Consider the following 19,511-nt stretch of genomic DNA (forward strand, 5'->3'; position numbering starts at 1 on the left):
CCAGCTGACATATGGGCAGATCAGGGGGTGCTGCAGAGCTTTGATGGTGGCATTTACACTGTGAAGTTGCAGACTCACAGGGCTTATCTCTTATCTCCAGACAAATTGTAATTATTGTCAGGACAGTAGCTTCAGCAGGGGAGAAGAGGAGCCTGTTTGTAACCTAATTTCTGGATGGTGGCATTTAGAGGCAGCACAGGTACACAGGAGGAGGCAGTGGCACTGCTTGTGGTGCCTGGCTTCCCTTGGTTCACCTCTGCTGTCACAGTGTGGCTGCACGTACACAGAAACTGCACTTGGGATGAGAAAGTATCTCCAGTGACAAAAATGTATGTGTCTACATCATTAGAATAAATTCTGCCCCTGAAGTAATGCCTGTTTTATCTGTGGATGATGTACCTTGGGATTTCAGTGCCTAAATTCCACCTAAGTTTCACTTTGAACAGTTAAGTGCTTTTTGGTTCTGACATCTAGCAGCTCCACATTTAAGCACATAGCACAGCAGAAACATTGCTGAAAGACATGTAACTGCTTAGGGCAAGTAAATTGTGCCTCTCTAACATACTAAAACTAATAATGCAGCTGCTGAAAGCAAAGGCATGGTTGATGTAATTTATTTGGATTTTTAAAAGAAAAAAAAAAAATCCACATAAAAATAGCCCTACCAAGAAGCCATTAAAGCAAACCATTATTGAGGAAGTGAGAACTGAAGTAGTTGTGCACTAGAAATTAAGACATAGAGCAGGATTAAGTGGTAATTTTTGTATTTTTTTTATCATGGCAAAAGGCTAATGGCAGAGTGCCCCAAGACTCTGTATTCAGACTGCTGCTATCTGGAAATGGGGATGAGCATGCTATCTGAAAGGTGGCCCTATTTGCTGTCAACAGAGAATTATTTCAGCTAATCAGAACTAGGGAAGATTGTGAATGACCTGGGTTAACAAAGTGAAAAAATAGGCAGTATGATGCAGATGAAACGCAGTGCTGACAAATGCAAGTTTGGGCACAGATTCAGGGGAATAATTGGCATAAGCTTTGTGGAGTTCTAAATTAGCCATAACTATTTAGGTCATTACTTGCTATGATCAGCTCAGTGGAAAAACTAGGGTTGTGAAAGGGTACTGTGAAAACAAAAGATGATGTGAACCCATGCGGGGGGGGAGGGAAATAAGAAAAAAAAGAAAAACAAACAAACAACAACAAAAAATCCCCCAAACCAAAATATAATAGAAAATACAATTCCATCCATAAATCAACAATAGCAATGCACCCAAAATTTTGTTCTTTCCCTAGCTCTTAAAGCATGATCAAAAAAAGTAATTCTGTGGACTGGCAACTAAATTGTTAAGAGAAATGGTGGAGGCTGAAAACAAGTATTTGTTTAAAAAGGAGTCAAGTAGTAAGAGACAGAGGGGAAGTACTTAATTAATGGTATAAAGAATACAGGCTTTAAAAGTTTCTGTTTAGCCTAATGCAAGAAAGGAACAAAGTGGTATATTGAAAATGAATTATATTCATGAAAACCTTGTTAACCTTTAGGATTCTTTTTCTCTCAAGCAATCATGGAGGCTGAAAGTTCAGCAGTATTATACTATTTTAAAGCAATTCTTAGCCTACATGAGGACTGGACCAGTTATTCCAGGCAGCTATTCAGTGCTGCTTATTCGGAGATCCTGCTTCTCTATCAGAAAAGGCCGTACAAATACTAGCCTGTTGCTTCCTATTTGTGAATCAAACCTTCTAATGTGCGTGGATGTTTTCTGTGCTCAGTTTTGCTGTCTCTAAATGGGTGGGCAGTGCTGCCTACATTGTGCCAGGGCTCCTACTGCAATGCAAGGAGATGTGCACCGAAGGAAGAAATGGTTAAGAATTACTTAAACTTGGCTGTAGAAGAATTTTCTTGATCAAAACCTACCTATTCTGAATGTTATTTCTGCAACTGTGACTTTCCCTGTCTGGGCTCCTGGACTGATGACTTCAGCAGCTGGTGCCTTATATGGAATGGGCCTTCAAAATCTCCTGGCTGCTGAGTTGAAGTTTGCATGATTTTCACCAGCGTTTATAACCACTCAGGCTGCACCATGATGTGATCCGTCTCACATGCCAGGAACTTTGATGGGGAGCAGTTGAGATTAATAACGACATTATACCGTAAGAAGAGTTATTAATGCTCTTAGGCATGAATTAATGAAATACCATTGAGAATTTATCCTGCATGAAAAAAAGGATTTGGAACTTGTCAGTCTAAAAACCGCATGAAGGATTTTACTGAAAAAAACCCCACAACTCCAAACACACTGTTGAAATAGACAGCCTTAATGAAACTTTACTCCAGATTTTTGTCAGAGCTGGATCACTGAGCTGGATCCATTCATGGAATTCCTGCTAATTTACAAAATGCTTATATAAACAAGAGGCACAGGTCTCTTGCATCCAGGGCTGTGGCTGGGCTAACTTTTAACCCCAGCCCAGTGCAAAGCTGGATTCCCACCTGTGGTGTAGTTGTAGAGACTCACTCAGCAGGCCAGTAGCATCCATACATTTGGGGTCCTTATCTCATAGTGCAGCCATACAGTGAGATCCTTGCTTACTGAAATGGCAGCAATGTTCTTCATTGATGTGGAAGGTGTCTGTCACCATGTATTAAAAAAAAATAAGGTATGCTTTACTGTGACCTCCTGGCATAAGTGCCTTTGCAGGGCTACAGCTGAGGTGGAATAGAGGAACTACTGCTGTGTCCCATCACCTTTCATTCTCCATCATCCCCTAGAATTAGTGAGTTAGAATGCCAGTGATGGTGTTGTGTGTGTGTATATATATAATTGTCTACCTGTAAATATTTTTTTAAAAATAATTTTATTCAGGGATAAAGCTTTACACTAGCATATGTTGTCATATAATCAAGTTTAGAAGACAAATTTTCTTAGTTTTGAGGCAAAGTGGGATAACAACAGTACATAGGGACTGTTTACTTTGTTGTTGTTCTGTTAACGTCTGTTCTGAGTAGTTCAGGAAAAAATATCCTTCAAAATTAGGACATAAAATGACACATATTTTATCCATAACTTCTGTCAATTTGAAACACCTTTTATTGCCTACATAAGTGAATATATGTAAACTTTATTAGTAATTTCATTTCAAATTTAAAAGAAGCGAAGGTGTATTGTAGAATTCACAGATAAAGGTTAATTTTAACTAGAAAGGTATTATTACCAGTGTTGCATTTCTTCATGTTACGGTTCACTTATGTAGTATTGAGATGTATATTAAACAATGCATAGCACCATTATACAACAGTTCACTAAATGCACATCCCATTTAATCTTTTGTAGAAATTAATATAACTGGACTGAAGTTACAAGGAAGAATTGAACTGAGCCAGTAGGGTTAACATTAACAGGAGATTACTAGCCATAAGAAAATTACAGCTCTTCGGAAAGACGGTGCCTAAAATAGCAGCATATCCTTGGCACCGTTGTAGGAACTGGTTAACTGATGACCCTGAAGAAACACTTGTTTCCATTAATTCTGCTGTCATTATTTTGCTATTCTCAAACTCTTCCTCTGAATTCTTCTGTCCTTCTGATCCCAAGACAAGATGGCAGGAACATGAGAAGAGAACCTAAAGAAATTACAAGAAGCTGTCGGCTATATAATTATACTGTAACCTACTACACTGAGAAGTTACACCAACAGAAATTTGGCAAGGTATCTGCTCCTAGCTGCTAGCTAAACACAGGACACTCACTAGCTTAACATTAAAAAAAAACAGGTTCACTAAAAAGCAACATCTACTTCACAAAGAAGCTAACAAAAGAATTCCTTTATGATACTTAGGTTCAGCTGGTTCATCTTAGGTTCATCAGCTACTTTTTCTTGTTCTATGAGTACTTGTTACATTTGCAGTTGAATATATATTTAAGATCACAATTCTACAAACCTTGTTCCAGCTTGTAGTTTTGCCACCTTTAGCTACAAAGGAGTACTTGCTTGAATTAGGGTTGACGATTCTGCCATACGTTGGTGATGTTATTAGGTCATGTGTACTGTAATTACTTGAGCACTATTTTTAAATCCCTAAGACATGATTTCCTAGGTAGAAGGCAGCAAGTATGCTTTTAAGTTGCCAGACAGATCAAAGGAGTAATTTTTGCTCCAAAGAGTCTGCTGTATACCCTGACTCAGAATGAATTCTTATTTCATAGAGTTTTCAGATTTTTTAAAGCATCTCTACTAAATAGAAGTAAACAGTTTTCTATTAGATTTTAAATGTTCCAGTGACTCTACCACAAACACAGTAACTTTTAAGCATAAGGACCATACTGGCAAATGTTACCAGTAGGATCTATGGTGCAGTCTTACCCAAAATACTTTTCTGAAAGTGAAACTTTTTCAAAATCCATCAATTTATTTTTCACATGGTCTCTATATATTCCAATGCATTAGGAGGTAACAGAATTGATAGAGCTTTCAGATTAATTTTTGCTGCTGTCATACATCTAAGTCCCAGAGGCCACAAAGAAAACCATGCCAGGGCATTAATTTTAGCATTATCTGGAAAAACACAGGTTTTGGAAGTGGAAACAAATGAAGGCCTTAGCATTATGTTTGAGAGGCCCTGGTTGAGAGGGACGAAAGAGGCTTGAGAATCAAGACAACAAAGACTTCAGCCTTCCAATTTTGCCACTGATATTTGTAGCTAACATCTTGGGCATCAGCTGCCTTCTGCAGTTCCCTAGCCTGGTAAAAATAGGGACCATCATGCTTATTATCTAATGCAAAACAGTGCTGTGATGGATTATTTAGATAGCACTTGGAGTGCTATCCAAATGCTGCTTATTCATGTTTTCCCTACTGCAACAATGTATCTTCATCACTAATAATAAACCACTAATTACAGTTGCCAAGAACATGATAGTGGTGTTTACCACCTTATTTTAAATTTCATGACAGATGCCTACTTAAAAGTTATGTAAATATATGAAATTACAGTACATTTTCCTAATGACCCTGCTATGTCTGAGTTTGATCCTATCCAATTTTTGACTACAGTAATGAATAGTAAAGATGACCTCTCCTGTAGAGCTACATAGACAGTTTCTACTGTATTCTCAACGTTTAAATCATGAAATGTAAAGAAGCCATTCTAAGCAGGAGACAGCTGGGTCAAAGGACTGCTGATGCCAATTATGCTTTGTACATAATAATGCACATTTTACCTATTTGGAAAAAAAATCACATTTATTTACTGTCAAACAGGTGTTAAACTTTACACTGGATGTTAGTGATGGGCTCATTATTAACAGGTTTACACAAAGGGATGAAAAAAGCAGAATTTTGTTGAAACAATTTACAATTCATTAGATTTTTATCATAAAATAAATTAATTACTAAATATAGGCAGAAGGAATATGGAAGAGTAATAGTTATGGTTTATTTATTTTTTTTAAGGACAGGCACCTTTTATTCACGAGAAAGCTTGTGAGAAGTGTCCAGTGTCCCCTTTACCCCTTACCACCCAACCCTGACTAAAGAATGAACAGGGAATTGAGTTACAATCTTTGTTAGCTATACCAAATTTGTGCAAGGCTTGGCATAATTGGCTTCTAAAACAATTTCCTCCCGAAATTATGGGGTTTTTGGCAATCAAAATTCAAAACGTAATAGAAACTAATGTCAAAGCAGAACACTGTTTACAGTGAAAAATAAGTGAAAACGGGTAGAGCTTCCATTTTAAACATACTACCATACTATGAACAAGAGTGTAAGAAAAACAGCTTATAACATATGTGCAACCAAGAGCTTTTCACAATATTTTCTTCAAACTCTTAAAATTTTTTTTTTAATGACCATTATATTTCAGTTGGACACAAATGTATTTATTTTACCCTAGCAATAGAACAAAATATAATTTCTTTAGCCATTTTTTCATTTGAATGGTTCATTGTACAGTTGAGGAAATATATGAAATAAGGCCTGTGGCTTGATTGCTAGTGGTTAGACATGTATTCAATCTTTGCCCTAATGGAAAAGATTTGCAGTGAACTGCAAACTGTTGCAGAATATCTCTCCTGCTTTTGCAAGTCTTGTCAGGAATAGTAAGGTACAGTAAATTTGTCCCACAGGATTTCAGTGCCTACGCCTTGTATATAATACAATGTAGGCCTAGAAAAAAAAATGGTGCAGCCATATTTACAAATTTAGTTCACAAACTGCTGCAGTAAAATGGCTGGAAAGTGTTTATTTCTCTTTTTTTTTTTTTCCCACAATTTTGTTAAATTCAGCAGCAGAAGCTATCTTAAAATACCTTGTTGGTATTTCTTTTCTTTGTAACAAATAATTCATTTTAGTATACTCTGTGTATATACAAAGCTTTTGTTTTATAAAAATTCACAGAACTGCGAGGTCCAGTCATCCCCGTTACTGGAGAACCACAGGGTCAACAGAATTGTCTCTTCAAGCAGATATGAGGGAGAGCCTGCACGGGGCCAGGTAAGTCTTTTTAATACTCATACGTGGCCTTTAATATTTCTTTGCTACACTATTAAAGGCTTGTCACTAGTTGCATTTGTCCTTCTCTAACATCCCCTTCTGGAATACATCCTTCCTTGTTAATGGGAATTATATAGCCGTCGCTATTACCCCTGCTGATTTGATAGTACATCTGAAGCTGATGGCCAGCTCCTAGGTTTGGCATGCTCTTGTAGTAAATGTCCTCATTTTCACTCCTCCTGGAGGGAGAGAGATCTTCTTCAACATCGGGGCTGCTCTCTGGATATGGAGAGTCTCTGAGGTTGGGCATGCTCGTGTAAAGAGAGTCTCTGTTGGGGGACTGGAGGTGGTCGTCAGCCTCGGCTGTCAGCTGTGAGACGTAGCTGTCGGTTCCTTCGGTCTTCACTTTCTTCTGGGGCTGGTATAGAAGGGAGTGAGTCCGTTGAGGAATGAGTGGGGCCTCAAGCTCTTTGTGGTGGAGCTCCAGCCCAGGAGTGTCACTGTGCATCAAAGATGAGGCATCTGCTACGATGGCATCATCTTCGCTACTGCTCCCGCCGATCACCGCTTTGGCCGGCAGCGTGCGCTCCAGGTTGTGGTTCTTGCTGCTGCCCCGCAGGTTGTTGTGCACTAATTCTGAAATGATCATTTTCTCAAAAGCAGTATCATTCAGGCTTAGTCCACAGTCTACAACTTGCACGCTGTCTTTATAGTCTCCGTTGCGCAATGAGTAGCTGTTGTTGAAATTACCATTTAGCGGTAGAGTATCCATGGCACTTGTATCCCTGGCATTGTTCAGTGAATGTCCTGAAATGGAAAAGGACAGTGCTGGTTATTGCCTGTGCTTTTTATCACTTAATTATTTTTTTTAAACAAAATTCTTTAATGTAGTTCAGGACAAAGTTGTACTTGGAAGTAAGACGTGAGAAAAGTTAGGTTACGGAACATTCCCAAATGTAAACAGTTGCACACCTTATAGGAAAGATGCATTGTAAAAATAGTAACGTGTATTTCCTGTGGGGAATAGTGGCACTTAAGTTTCTTAATTTAGTGTCAATTCTGTGACTCTTCCACAAGGAACTGTTCACTCCATGCCCTTGCATATGTAATGCAAAGCAATTTGTTTGGAAACATCTCTGTTTTGAAGTACACCACCATGATTTAGAAAAAGAAAATTAACAGAATTTGTCCTAAACAACACTAAATTAAAAAGGAATTAGATCACAGACATAACTGAAGGCAAATGTACAACATAAACCCACATAACTGGCAAGCAACTACTTTAACAACATTTCTAACATTTTTTCCTTTTTTGTTTTTTTGGAGATGAAGTAAAGAAAAGAATGAAAAAAATGGATAAATACAAAGAATTTAATGTTAAACGAGGACAGCCATGTTTCACACTACAGGGACCAGGGCCCACAAGCACCATCCAACAACACGATAGACAGCAGGTGGAATGACTCACTTTGGACAACTCACATCATGTCTGTCTGCTCAGGCTATCTGGCCTAAGAGTAGCTGATATATAAAAGAAAGTAAAATGATTTATTGTAACATGATGAAGAATTACTGAGCTTCTCAGCAACTTAGTCAGAGCAAGGGTTCAGCAAATTAGATTACTAAGCAATAACAGCTTTTCTTTTCCCACTTAATGTAATTTTTTTGCACTAATATTCTGTCTGCCAACAGCGGCCCCAGGCTTCCAAAGGTCAAAGTTTGCCTGCAGTCTGCATCAGTCACAGTGACAGCGCTGAATGAACCAGAATAGTTAATTAAGAGTTAGGCCCACAGTTACCATGGGCATGGAAGTCAAATGCAGAAATGTTAGGAATTTCTGTAAGTATGGGTCACAGAAATTAAACCAAAGAATAAATATTAGTTGTGGAATGGGAAATCAGCCATGGCTGATATTTCATAGCTGCTAGAGGAATGACAGCTTGGGTAAGTCTGCTGGAAACATGAAAAGAAATTTAAGGGGGGAGGGAGGGCGGAAATGAAGTCTTATGATGATTAAGGTCTTTATGCTTTCAGTTCTGGCTTTTTTTTTTTATTATTTGGGGGCAGGGGGTGGTAACACAATAAAGAAAAGGTTTCCTATAGACACAAAGACATGTAAACTATGACAGCACAGTGCTTCCCAAGCAAAGGAAAAAAAAAACAAACAAAAAGAAACAAAAAAACCCAAACAAAACTTTGAAAGAACTTAAAACAGTCTGAACCATGGAAAGTCAGATGGTTAGAGCATTCCTATAAAATCACATAATCTACAGATATGTCTGGAAGTAAAGAAAGAATGGAGTGAGTTTACTGAAATGAGACTGACCACTGTGAGGCTGCTGCATTATATGCAAGGCTTGGAGGAGTATAAGAAAAACGTTTTGGAAAAGATCATACATTTTCCCTTTTTTTTTTTTTATTTATTTTTTTTTTTTCATAATTAAAACTGCAGCTTATCCTAGAAAATTCAGTCTTCTCTGGAAATATTGTTTTCAATTAAAAAGTAATTGCATTTTCTCAGGAAAAGATTTTTGTCTTCAACTTTAAAAAAAATAGAGTAACAATTTCCAAATAAATTCTGAGTAATTGGCAAATATTCTGTATTAGTGTTATTGTTGACTTCTCTCCATGTGTACTGATTTAAACAGTGATGCAGGTTGTTTGAAAGGTCTCTTTAAGCTTTGATTAAACAACTTTGTAGTTGTGCAATTTCATATATGTTCCAAGATTCTTCTTGCAATGGATTTAGCTGTGCAGAACATATGGCATTTATAAAAGTAGACAATACATGGACCACATGCTGGCATTCATTTCCCTCATGGAAGTGATTTAATTCTATAATTTTAATTCTCTTTTCTTCTGCTGAACAGATACCAAAATATATCTGATAATCCAAAATGAGTTTTCTATGATATACTGCAGAGTTAAGCACACTAGAATATATTTAAATTGGTTTGATGAGGCAAATTTTGTTGCCCATGATCAGGTAATTAATTTGAAATCTTTCCACAGCCTGTAGCAAGATTACTGTGGGAATGCAAAAATATAAGGAAATCGTTCAGCATTTCTGCTTTACATTGCTTTGGTTTTAAACAGCAAATTATTTCAGCATTGCATAACTTCTGTTACCAATAAGGTTTGGTACAGATCTCATGTTGTTTCCCAAAAAGCAAGTACTTTTTGAATGGGGAAACATTTCATTTGCAAATTGTGAACCACTTGCCCGCTGAGTCTACTTCATGACCGCTAGTTATGTTTTAATTGTGCCCATTAAAAATCATGCTGAAAAAATTTACATTTGATAGGCAAAGTTAAGTTTTACTCCCATACTTGTCTCTCTGTAGGTTGCTAGAGGAAAGCATAAGGAAAGTAAGAAAACAAGAGAATGAAAATAGAAACTACAGTTCAGTTAAAAAGGAAATTTGAAATAAAAACTGGAAACAAGGTTTTATGAGCTCTTTATCAAGGATTTACTGTTCCAGTTATACTAAAGTGATCTTATGACTTGTCAAACAGTGACTGCTAGGTATCTACTGATGAATTGCACCAAAGTTAAAAAAAGCAACTAGCTAATGTTACAACAAAATGTTAGGTAAGTGATGACACCCCTTATTTCTACAGCACAAAACTCCTCTATCTGTTACAAGATTTTCTACCATAAAGCTGCACTATACTATAGTTTAGGTCTGCTTGACGCTGGATACAGTTTCTATGCTGGGGTATCCAAAGGTGTCAAGATGCCTTGTGCTGCTTTAGTACCTAATCTGTTCCATAAGCAGGTTTTTCTCAGCAAGCTTTAGAGTCAACCTTATATTGCATAGACATGATACCTCTAAGTGATATATATCTTGAAGATGGGCTCTCGGACCATGTGTTGTCAGTCCTGTAATAGTATATTAAGATTTATGCCACCTGTGTTAAAAACATGGATAATTATTGGTAAATACTGTTATGGCAAAGGCATTACTATAATATAGTGCAGTTTTACAAGCTGACATTGGCAATACTGTATTTCTCCAACTGACAGAAATTCAGAATGTACAGCTAGGGCATTGCAACTGGAGTTTCTATCTAGGGAAAAGAAGGGATTTGGAGCGAGCCAAGAAAAGCAGTTTTATCCAGGAAGTATAAGCACACCTGGTGAGTTAAACACAGGAGCTGAAGGGGCACTACATACAACTGTTTCAGCGAGCAATGTGTTATAGGGGTTGTTAGTGCCGTGTGGTCGAAGAAGAGGGTTTGTTAGTAGGTAATTGCCAGTCATTCCTAAAGCAAAAGAAACAGAAAAAATAATGTCAGTTCCTTAATTTTAGGCTGACAGTTTCAATAAAGAATATTTTTTATTCATTATGAATCATGTAGGACTTGTCAAATGCAATTCAGCTGAAAATTTCTGAATGTATTTGAGATGGGAGTAGGAAAATACAGTTAGATTCCAGTAATTCACAGGTGCTGTCCAAATCCCCAAAGTAAACATCTGGTGAGAGTGACATTTACTAATGTATACAAAATCACTGTTACACAAGAATAGCAATTAAATGTGTAGAGATCAAGGTACTACATGAAACTATTATAACTTTAAAAATGATGATATAGAACACTTCTGTACAGAATTGAGAAAACTGACTTTCTCAAATTGAAAGGTATTGAAAAATCTCTTGTGACAGGATCAGAACTGTTATTCACTTTATTAAAAACACAAGGACAGAGGAAGGGAATTGCTGTTTTTCAAACAGACAGTGGATGACAAACTGCAAGAAGCGTATCTTAGTATCTGCAAAAGTATGCATGCTGAAGGGAAAGCAAAATATTTGCTCTAAGAAATCAGAGCATTCACATTTTCTCCTGGAACATTCATGCTATAAATTTATCTGTCAGGTTTTGAAAAAGAACTCCTCGAGTGACAAATTTTCTTTCAACTATCAGTTTACAAACAATGTAAGATGAATCAAAATACTACATTAACAGTTTTTTTTAAAACCCATTTTACATGTTAATCTAAACAACTCCTAGAATAATTAGAAAAAAACCAGCATATTTTGAGAAATTATTAAAAAGTCAATCTCTTGATTTCTAGCTACTAGAAGAAAAATGGGTTTGAATAATGAGCAACAACAACAACAACAAAAAAACACACAGAAAATGCCGTGATTTAAAACTTACTTTAAACATTGAACCACAGTAAAATTCCACTTCCTTTTCCATTGCATTGCACAGCAGTATATCAGGATCAGTGTATTCCAGACCCAAGGACAACTAAAGAGCCAGGTATCTTTTTATAGTACGGATATTTTTATTTGGCAAGGAAAAGATACTATATATTCCAAATATTAATGCTTTTGTACTACCATTAATACTTGGTAACAGTAATGAGCAGAAAATTCTAAGATTCAGAGAATTATTGCCTAATTATGCTAATCTTGTTTGAAAGGTTTTATCATAGCTTTTTTTCAGTTGTAATATACTTATTACAGGAAATACTAACTGAAATATATTTTGTTTGGTTTGGGGGTTTTTATTTATGTACTATGTTTCATCTTGGATAGAATTATTACCTGTAATTTACAGTTAAGAGAATGGGTTTTTAAATACATTTTTTTTTCCACCTTTAAAAAATTGATTTTTATTTTAAAGGAAAAATGACACATGAATAATTTCTAAACTATCCTTGTACATATTTATCTCTGAGATAGTGACAATATTATAATTAAATAAGGACAATACCAGTCTTTCTAATCAGAATGGCAGAACACCTCTGGTGACTTGAGACAAGAGCTCCAAAGCATGGAGAAGCTGCTGAGACCTCTCTTCAACTCTGTATTAACTGAGGGTGCAGCAGAGTGAGAGCAAACCTCAGGAGTCAGCAACACTAAATTAGGGTGAAATGCTAGACTTTCATCTAAAGTGTCTTCACAGAATTATAATAAGATACTGGAAGGGAATGTGCTTCTTTCAGGGGCATGAAAAATACACATTTTCTACTTAGGAGAAATAACTTCATTTTGATTTTGCCAGAGGAACATACAAGATTCAGATGAGGGGAGCAGTGAGAGACACAGGTTTTATCCACTTCCTATATGCCAAATAGCCAAAATAGAACCATGCTTTCTGAAAGATTTACTTTTGCAAAATACCACATTTTTTACTTACAAAATTAATGTGTGTTAAGTACATGTCCCTACCACCAAATCTTGAAAAAAAAAAACACAAAAAAACCCCAAAAAACAGAAAAAAATTTGCTACTTGGGGTTGATGAGGGTTTTACAGCAGCCCTGACTGACAGTGGTGGATTTTCTGTCTGAAGCTTTCTGAGTTGAATAGGAACTGGTCACAATGGCTCAAGTCTAGGTGTTTTTCTCCTAGAGATGTGGGTGAAAGAACAGGCTTTGAACTTGCCTTGCAAAGAGCAGTCTTCCCTTCACTGCTAGCTCAAACTGCCTTAGAAAAACACAGGGGGAAGGGGAAAAAGGAAGGGATGTTCTGTCTCGATTAATACCCTTGTCTTCTAACTGGACATGAGAATGAGGTTACAGATTTCAAAGTCTATTTGAGCTGAGAAATTTGCAGTTTTGGCTTCTCTGTGCCTGAAAATCTGGATTCTGTCCCATGTGACAGATATGATGCTCTTTGAAACAGAAAAGATAAATGCTTTACAGACATCTTGTGCATAGAAATGAGATCAATTAGATTTCACTGGGAAAATTTCTGTGCCTAAAAATCATAGTAAAATATGCATTAAAATGTTACTGCACTCTTATTTCTGTTTCAGATTTAACCTATAAAGGTTAGGAAAGATTTAAAATTATGATCTTGCTTTTAAGTTAAATTATTGATGAAACTTATTTAAACACATTTCCACAAATGGAGAAATTCAACTCCTATATCATGGGGCCAGTTAAGGGAACATGGTTTTAAAATATGCTGGTGGATGACTTTAAAACTCTGCTTTTAGAGAACATTTGTTCCAGATTATTTATTTATTTTTAAAAAAATCTTCTCAATTCTTCTGTGTTAAACAATATAAAATCTGTATAAAATTTAAGGCTTCTAAAACTGAAATGTTCCCAGTGACTGACCTTGATTAAGTGTTGAAGTGCTGTTGATGTCACCTGAGATAAAAGACGATTCAGATTGTTTTCTCACAGTGTCATTCCACATCCTCCTTATACGACTCTGTTACATAGTGAGACAGAAAATAGTAAGATAACAAGTTTATTTCCAACTTATGTGCTGTTATGTAGAATGGTTTTGTTTATTTTGGCCTAAAGTAAGCCATTCCTCTAGCACATAATTAAACTCCTTTTGTTATTAAAAATTTAATTTATTAAATTTCATTTAGATGAAACATGATGGTATAAACATTCCTATAAACAAGCCCCTGATTGCAAGAAAAGTAAGGTGTTTGCATAAGACCAAAGTAAAAGGAAATGTTTAAAAAGATATCCATTCTACTATGCAGAAGTATGTATTCACCATCTAAATGATAATAATGAGAAGGCAATTAGTGCTTCTGATTGGAACACATCTCAGTTGGCTTTTTATAAATAAGGTTGATTAAAAGATGCTGTCAAAATCTTTGTTACCTGAGTGCCAGAGGAATAGCGAGCACTAGTTCTTGTTGTTGATGCCTTCACTGAACTGTGGGGGCTCTCAGTTGGAAGTCCCCCACAGCAGTAGGAATGTCGGAAACATTTGCCATATTCCTTACGTACCTACAAGGGGGAAAAAAATACTTAGCACAAAAAAAAGCAGTGTTAAATCTCCACTGGCAAACATACATGAACAATGCACTAAAATTACTCACACGCTTTTCAGGCAAGAGATAATTCTTTTCTGTTGAATTGGTGACCATTAGCAAATCAGGTCTTTTTCTCCACTTAGCAGCAGCATTATCAGCTATCCAAGATTTTTGAGCAAATTATTTCCAAGCTATATACCCACTCCATGTAGATGTGCCTGAATTACCATTACTGAGTTACAGGATTATTTTAATTCATCTTTATATTGTAGATTAATGTAGTTGTATTTACCTGAATTGAATGCTGGTGGAAAATAGTCCTTTTTATGAACTCTTGGTGCAGAAACCACAGAAAGCCTATCTGCTCTCTCTAGCACACTAGAAGGGCTGAGCACTGCTCGGTACTGCCTGCTCTGTTTACCCCTTCCAGGAAAAGTGTGCAAAACCTACAATGAGTATCAAGGCATTTTCATGTACAGATACTTCTGTGTAATTCAAAGAGCTGCCAGCTCACATGGTCACACCTGCTTCAGGATTGTACAAAACTTACAAGGTGCCACTACTCCATCCTAGGGAGAGCACCAGCTCTGCTGGGGGATGCACTGGCAGTGTCCCAGAGTAAAATTCTGAACTGTAAAGGCTGGGAAATCAAGCACCTTCCACATTTAGGACCAAAAACCCTGATCCGTATTACTGTCTTTGCTGAACCTAGAAATCTGAATACAGCTATGTATACGAGAATTTTGTTTGACAGAGCAACAAAACTAATTAATTATTTTTTGGCCTGCATTTATTCACCTTCTGTTTCCAGTCACCTACTGGAAACTTTAGGTTTTTTAATTTATGTGTGTTAACATTTGTCATTAAAGTAACCAGGTTTAACTTCCAGAGCAGTTAATTTTCTCATATTTGGTGACTGTTACACTGATTACTCTTTCCAGATAACAGAAGAGAACATACACATCTTGGCAGCATGACAGCATCAGTGAAAGGACACAGGGAATAAAATTTGTGTAACAAGTGTTAATTCTAAATGGTAAAGTATCTTCCACCAGATACTTGGGAATCTAAGTGTATCCAAGTGTAATGGCTTTGAACTGGAAAAGGACAGATTTAGGTTAGATGTTAGGAAGAAATTCTTCACTCTGAGGGTGGTCAGACACTGGAACAGGCTGCCCAGGGAAAGTGTGGAAGCCCCATCCCTGGAAGTGTTCAAGGCCAGGCTGGATGGGGCTTTGAGCAACCTGGTGTAGTGGGAGGTGTCCCTGCCCATGCAGGGGGGTTGGATCTAGATGACCTTTAAGGACTCTTCCAACCCAAACCATTCTGTGAACTTATACATCAATGAATTTCTGGGCAACGTGGGATTTCAGCTAACCTAGAAAGTCTGCTTGATCTGTAGGATGGAAGGAAGGTTATATGCATGTATAAAGGAGAATGGGGAAAATGCAACAAGCTACTAGTGTGGATTTACAGATGCCATTTGCTGTTTCCAGCATTACAAAAATTTTCTTATGGAATACCATAGTGTGATATTTCTATAAACCACAAGGTTGAAGAAAAGTTCAACAGTTAGTGCCTTAACATCAGGCTAGGGACAATAACTTAGATTTTTATAAAAGAATATGGTACATACTTTAAGTGAACCCCTATCTATATCAGCACAAAAGACACAAAAAAATGAAAACAGAAATGTACAGACATAGCATTATAATGTTTAATTCTGTACTTTGAAAAACTTAAATCTATGTATATGATCATTAGATGGTATAACACCTAAGAAAATATATTTCTGAACACTAATGGATATTAAATGCTCCAAACCACTACACAGTAGAGACAACAACAATCAGAACTGTATTTCTACCCAAATACCACCCTCCAGGGCTGGTTTTACCTAATGCCTGTATGGCAGTGAATGTACATTATATGTTAGTACTACTACACATTCCTCTGCCATTATTTCTAAATTATAGCTTGTTGGAAACTGATGGAAGCAACAGCACTATCATCTTGTCAGAACTGGAAACATAATAGTTTTCACGTTCACAATTCTATTTTTCTGTTCAATTTAGTGACCAACTAGTAATAACAGAATGAAAAAAACTGTATTAGCTATGCAGACAAAGGGTAGGATAATATCCAGTCAAAGGCATCAAAACTTAAGATCTTAAATAGAAGCTTTAACATCCTTTCAGGTATAAATCTTATTGCTTTAGGTTATGCTTTTTCACACTTGACTGGTATTTTAATATTGCTTTTTGCTGACTCCACTTAATATAAAAACAATGCACAGCTGTAAAAAGAAATAAAAAAAGGAATCGGTTTGTGATTTTCAAGTCCAATACAAGTGGTAGAAAGGGCAACATTAAATGAAACACTAATCTAGAAATTATTTGCATTTTGAGAATCTTTGCATTTTCCTCTCTCTTCTTAGGCTGAATCTCCTCTTTAAGCATGCTTTTGTTCTCTCAAAATGAGAAGAGTCCCATGTTCATCTGGATAAAATTATTTCTCTCTACCAAATTTTTTTCTAAATTGTGTCTGAATGCCACAGTCTACAAATTTAGAGACGCTGGTACTGTTGGAGCTGGTACAGCTGAGAACACCCAAGAACACACAAGTTATTTTTGTACTTGCACAACAACACTTTATCCAATCATTAGTTATGTCTCTGGTAAGCTAATAATTGCTAAGTCTCCAGCCTAAAACTGGTAAAAGTATTTACAACCTAAATATTGAAAATTGGGTATTTCAAAAGGTAGGATGTATTGAATTTTATGTTAGGGTTTTTTGGGTGGGATTTTTGTGATGTTTACCCTGCTTCTCAACTCGTATTTATTTCCTTTGCCACATCTTCTAACACAGGCTATGAGCTTTGTTCTTTCGTCCTTCATTAAAGCACCTCTAAGGCATCCTTGGGAACAAGTCTCCACCCTCAGTCTGAGTGGTGCAGAAAAAAGAAGAAAAAGGGTGCAAGGAACCCAAAGAGAATCCCACCCAGATAAGCCCCTCAATTCCTTCTCTCCTGTTTGCTCCTCTCTCCCCTGCAAGCCTTCTCTCTCCTCAGCAGATTCCTCTGCTCCCATGGGGCAAATGGGAGCAGAACTAATTTAGCACATCCCACTCATGAGGGAAGGCTCTTGCCAGAGAATTCCACTTTCTCCAGTTAAGACCATGAAGCTGTTGGAATTCTGGGGGAGGCAAACATTTGAAAAAAAATAGTTATGCTGGCATTTTTTGTAAACCCTCCCCATTAGCAGCTGTCAAGCATTAATGACTTTTTTCTAAGGTGTGTTGAAGTTAAAATTAATTTTCAGATCTCACTTAATTTTGTAATGAATGAGCATAGTACAAGTCCTGCCCATCACCCATAGCTTTATGTAGCAGCTTAATGGGAGAGGTCTTCTGCCTTGAGAGAGTTTTCAGGCTGAGATGAGCTGATATTGTAAATGATTTGTTGTTTGCAGTGCTGCAGTGGAGGCAGGCTTTGTCTCATGAGCACATAAAGGACTTTTGGCTCAAAATCCAGACTAACACATACCACATTACCAGTGTTAAACAGCACATTTTCTATGGTAATTTTCTTCCCAAAGCCTCAAAACTTTTCAAGCCCAGGCTGGAAACCCTGCATCCATTTTAAACCTGCCCAGGCCACAGAGCAGTTACATGACTCTCCCAAGCACACACAGCAAGAATTGCCTTCGAATATTAGTCCCCTCCTCAAACTACTTTCTACTCCAGTTCTTGACATTACTACTTTTTTCTCTTTTTTAAGAAATATATGTGGTATTTTTTGGGAGTTAGGCATCTGTGTTTTCAGTAACTTACTTTCTTTTGAAGGGCACAATGAAAGATGAAAATAAACATTCCTTGGAAAGCATTAAATACTGTGAAGAGATAGGTCATCACAACAGTCCCCTCGTTGATAAAGAGCAGGCCAAATGACCATGTTAGGCCAAGGAGACACAGGAGAGCAAATGCACCCAGGACCCAGGATCTGTAAAAGAAAATTCATTTTAGTAACACTACTTATGAGAAAGGATGTTGCCAAATCCAATATTAACATTTCAGTTCCTGCAGTTGACTTTTACTAGGTTCATATTCAAATGTAAAAATTCCTTGGGTTTAACCTTTTATCTATTAAAGAAAGAACAATTCCATTTAGAACTCTTAGTCTCCAGTGAAAACAGCAAGAGTAGATATGTTCTTTTTCTTTCTCAAGAACTGCACAGGATGTCAGAACTATTTTGAAATGCAGAAGTATAGTACAAGCCCCAGCTACTCCATTGCTTTATCTGCTTTTAGAAAAGAGACTGATAAATCTGGCTTAGCCACTAATCACACCATAGATTTTAAACAGTGGTGCTGCCATATGACACCAAATAATGTAACACAAAGGCACAAAGGTTAAACAGCAGATTAAAAGCCTAGAGCCCAAATCTTTAATGCTCACATAAACTCAACTAAACTGAAGCTAGATGATCTAAGTTCTGCATGAAAAACCCTGCTGAAATGTGACAAAAATATGGATATTGCTCTACAGAATAGTCTAAAAAAGATACCATCATGAATAGGTTAAGGAAGAGGAATTGTAGAGAACGGCACAGAATGAAAGGGAATTTAGTCAGTGAATTCCACATCTAACTAATGATCTTACTTGATAAATGGCTTATTATCTTCATAGCTAGAAAGCATTATAAGCAGAAAAGAGAAACAAAATTATTAGACAGAATTGAAACAGAAATTAATAAGTGCATATTTAAGTGTCTACAAAAATTAGTCAAAATCAGGAAATTCAAAATGCAGAGGCAAGCAATTTAAAATTATAAAGGTATTTAATAGTTAAAATTCATTAGCAAATCAGGTATCTCAAAACCAGTTAATTAAAATTAAGGGAAATCCACAATATTGACCGAGTTTGTAAAGTTAAAAATCATGCTAGAAATTTGTTAATGTAGGGTTCTATCTTACCCAGGTAAGTCCGTATTATAGTAGCCATCACAAACACGGTAATTACTGGTGTGGATGAGAAGACAGAAAGAGGAAAAGGAAGAAAAGAGAGAGATGCTAAAGATTAGCTCTCTCTCTCATCATGCAACATGCAATGAAGCTGATACTGACCTATCTAGAATATCTAGTTCACATCGTTAGCCTTACTGAAAATCTCCCTTCACCATTTTCAACATTCAAAGCAAATCTGTAAGACCCTTTCGTATCCAACCCTCAGTGTTAGAAAGTTGCACCATCCCTTCAGTGTTGATAATAAAACCTTCACTAC

The 19,511-nt window shown here is 36.7% G+C and overlaps 1 protein-coding gene across 21 annotated transcripts in view; it reads right to left on the reverse strand.

Annotated features, from left to right (window-relative positions):
- Window positions 1-5,222: 5,222 nt before the first annotated feature.
- ADGRL2 (adhesion G protein-coupled receptor L2) overlaps window positions 5,223-19,511 on the reverse strand; it is a 161,770-nt gene continuing 147,481 nt past the window's right edge. For 3 of the 21 annotated variants that reach the window (XM_051624340.1, XM_051624336.1, XM_051624337.1), the window contains 8 exons: window positions 19,205-19,249; window positions 18,891-18,917; window positions 18,062-18,230; window positions 14,076-14,204; window positions 13,569-13,665; window positions 10,630-10,758; window positions 9,823-9,840; window positions 5,223-7,299 (listed from right to left, as the gene is read on the reverse strand). In XM_051624340.1, coding sequence (XP_051480300.1) covers window positions 6,545-7,299; window positions 9,823-9,840; window positions 10,630-10,758; window positions 13,569-13,665; window positions 14,076-14,204; window positions 18,062-18,230; window positions 18,891-18,917; window positions 19,205-19,249 — 1,369 coding nt within the window. In that variant the 3' untranslated portion in view covers window positions 5,223-6,544. Of the gene's footprint in view, window positions 7,300-7,960; window positions 8,014-9,788; window positions 9,841-10,322; window positions 10,405-10,629; window positions 10,759-13,568; window positions 13,666-14,075; window positions 14,205-18,061; window positions 18,231-18,890; window positions 18,918-19,204; window positions 19,250-19,511 lie in introns of those variants that run through there. The other 18 variants (XM_051624357.1, XM_051624338.1, XM_051624343.1 and 15 more) reach the window with 13 other exon arrangements.

The sequence above is a fragment of the Apus apus genome, chromosome 7 (assembly GCF_020740795.1).
Source record: "Apus apus isolate bApuApu2 chromosome 7, bApuApu2.pri.cur, whole genome shotgun sequence".
In the NCBI taxonomy this organism is placed as follows: domain Eukaryota; kingdom Metazoa; phylum Chordata; class Aves; order Apodiformes; family Apodidae; genus Apus; species Apus apus.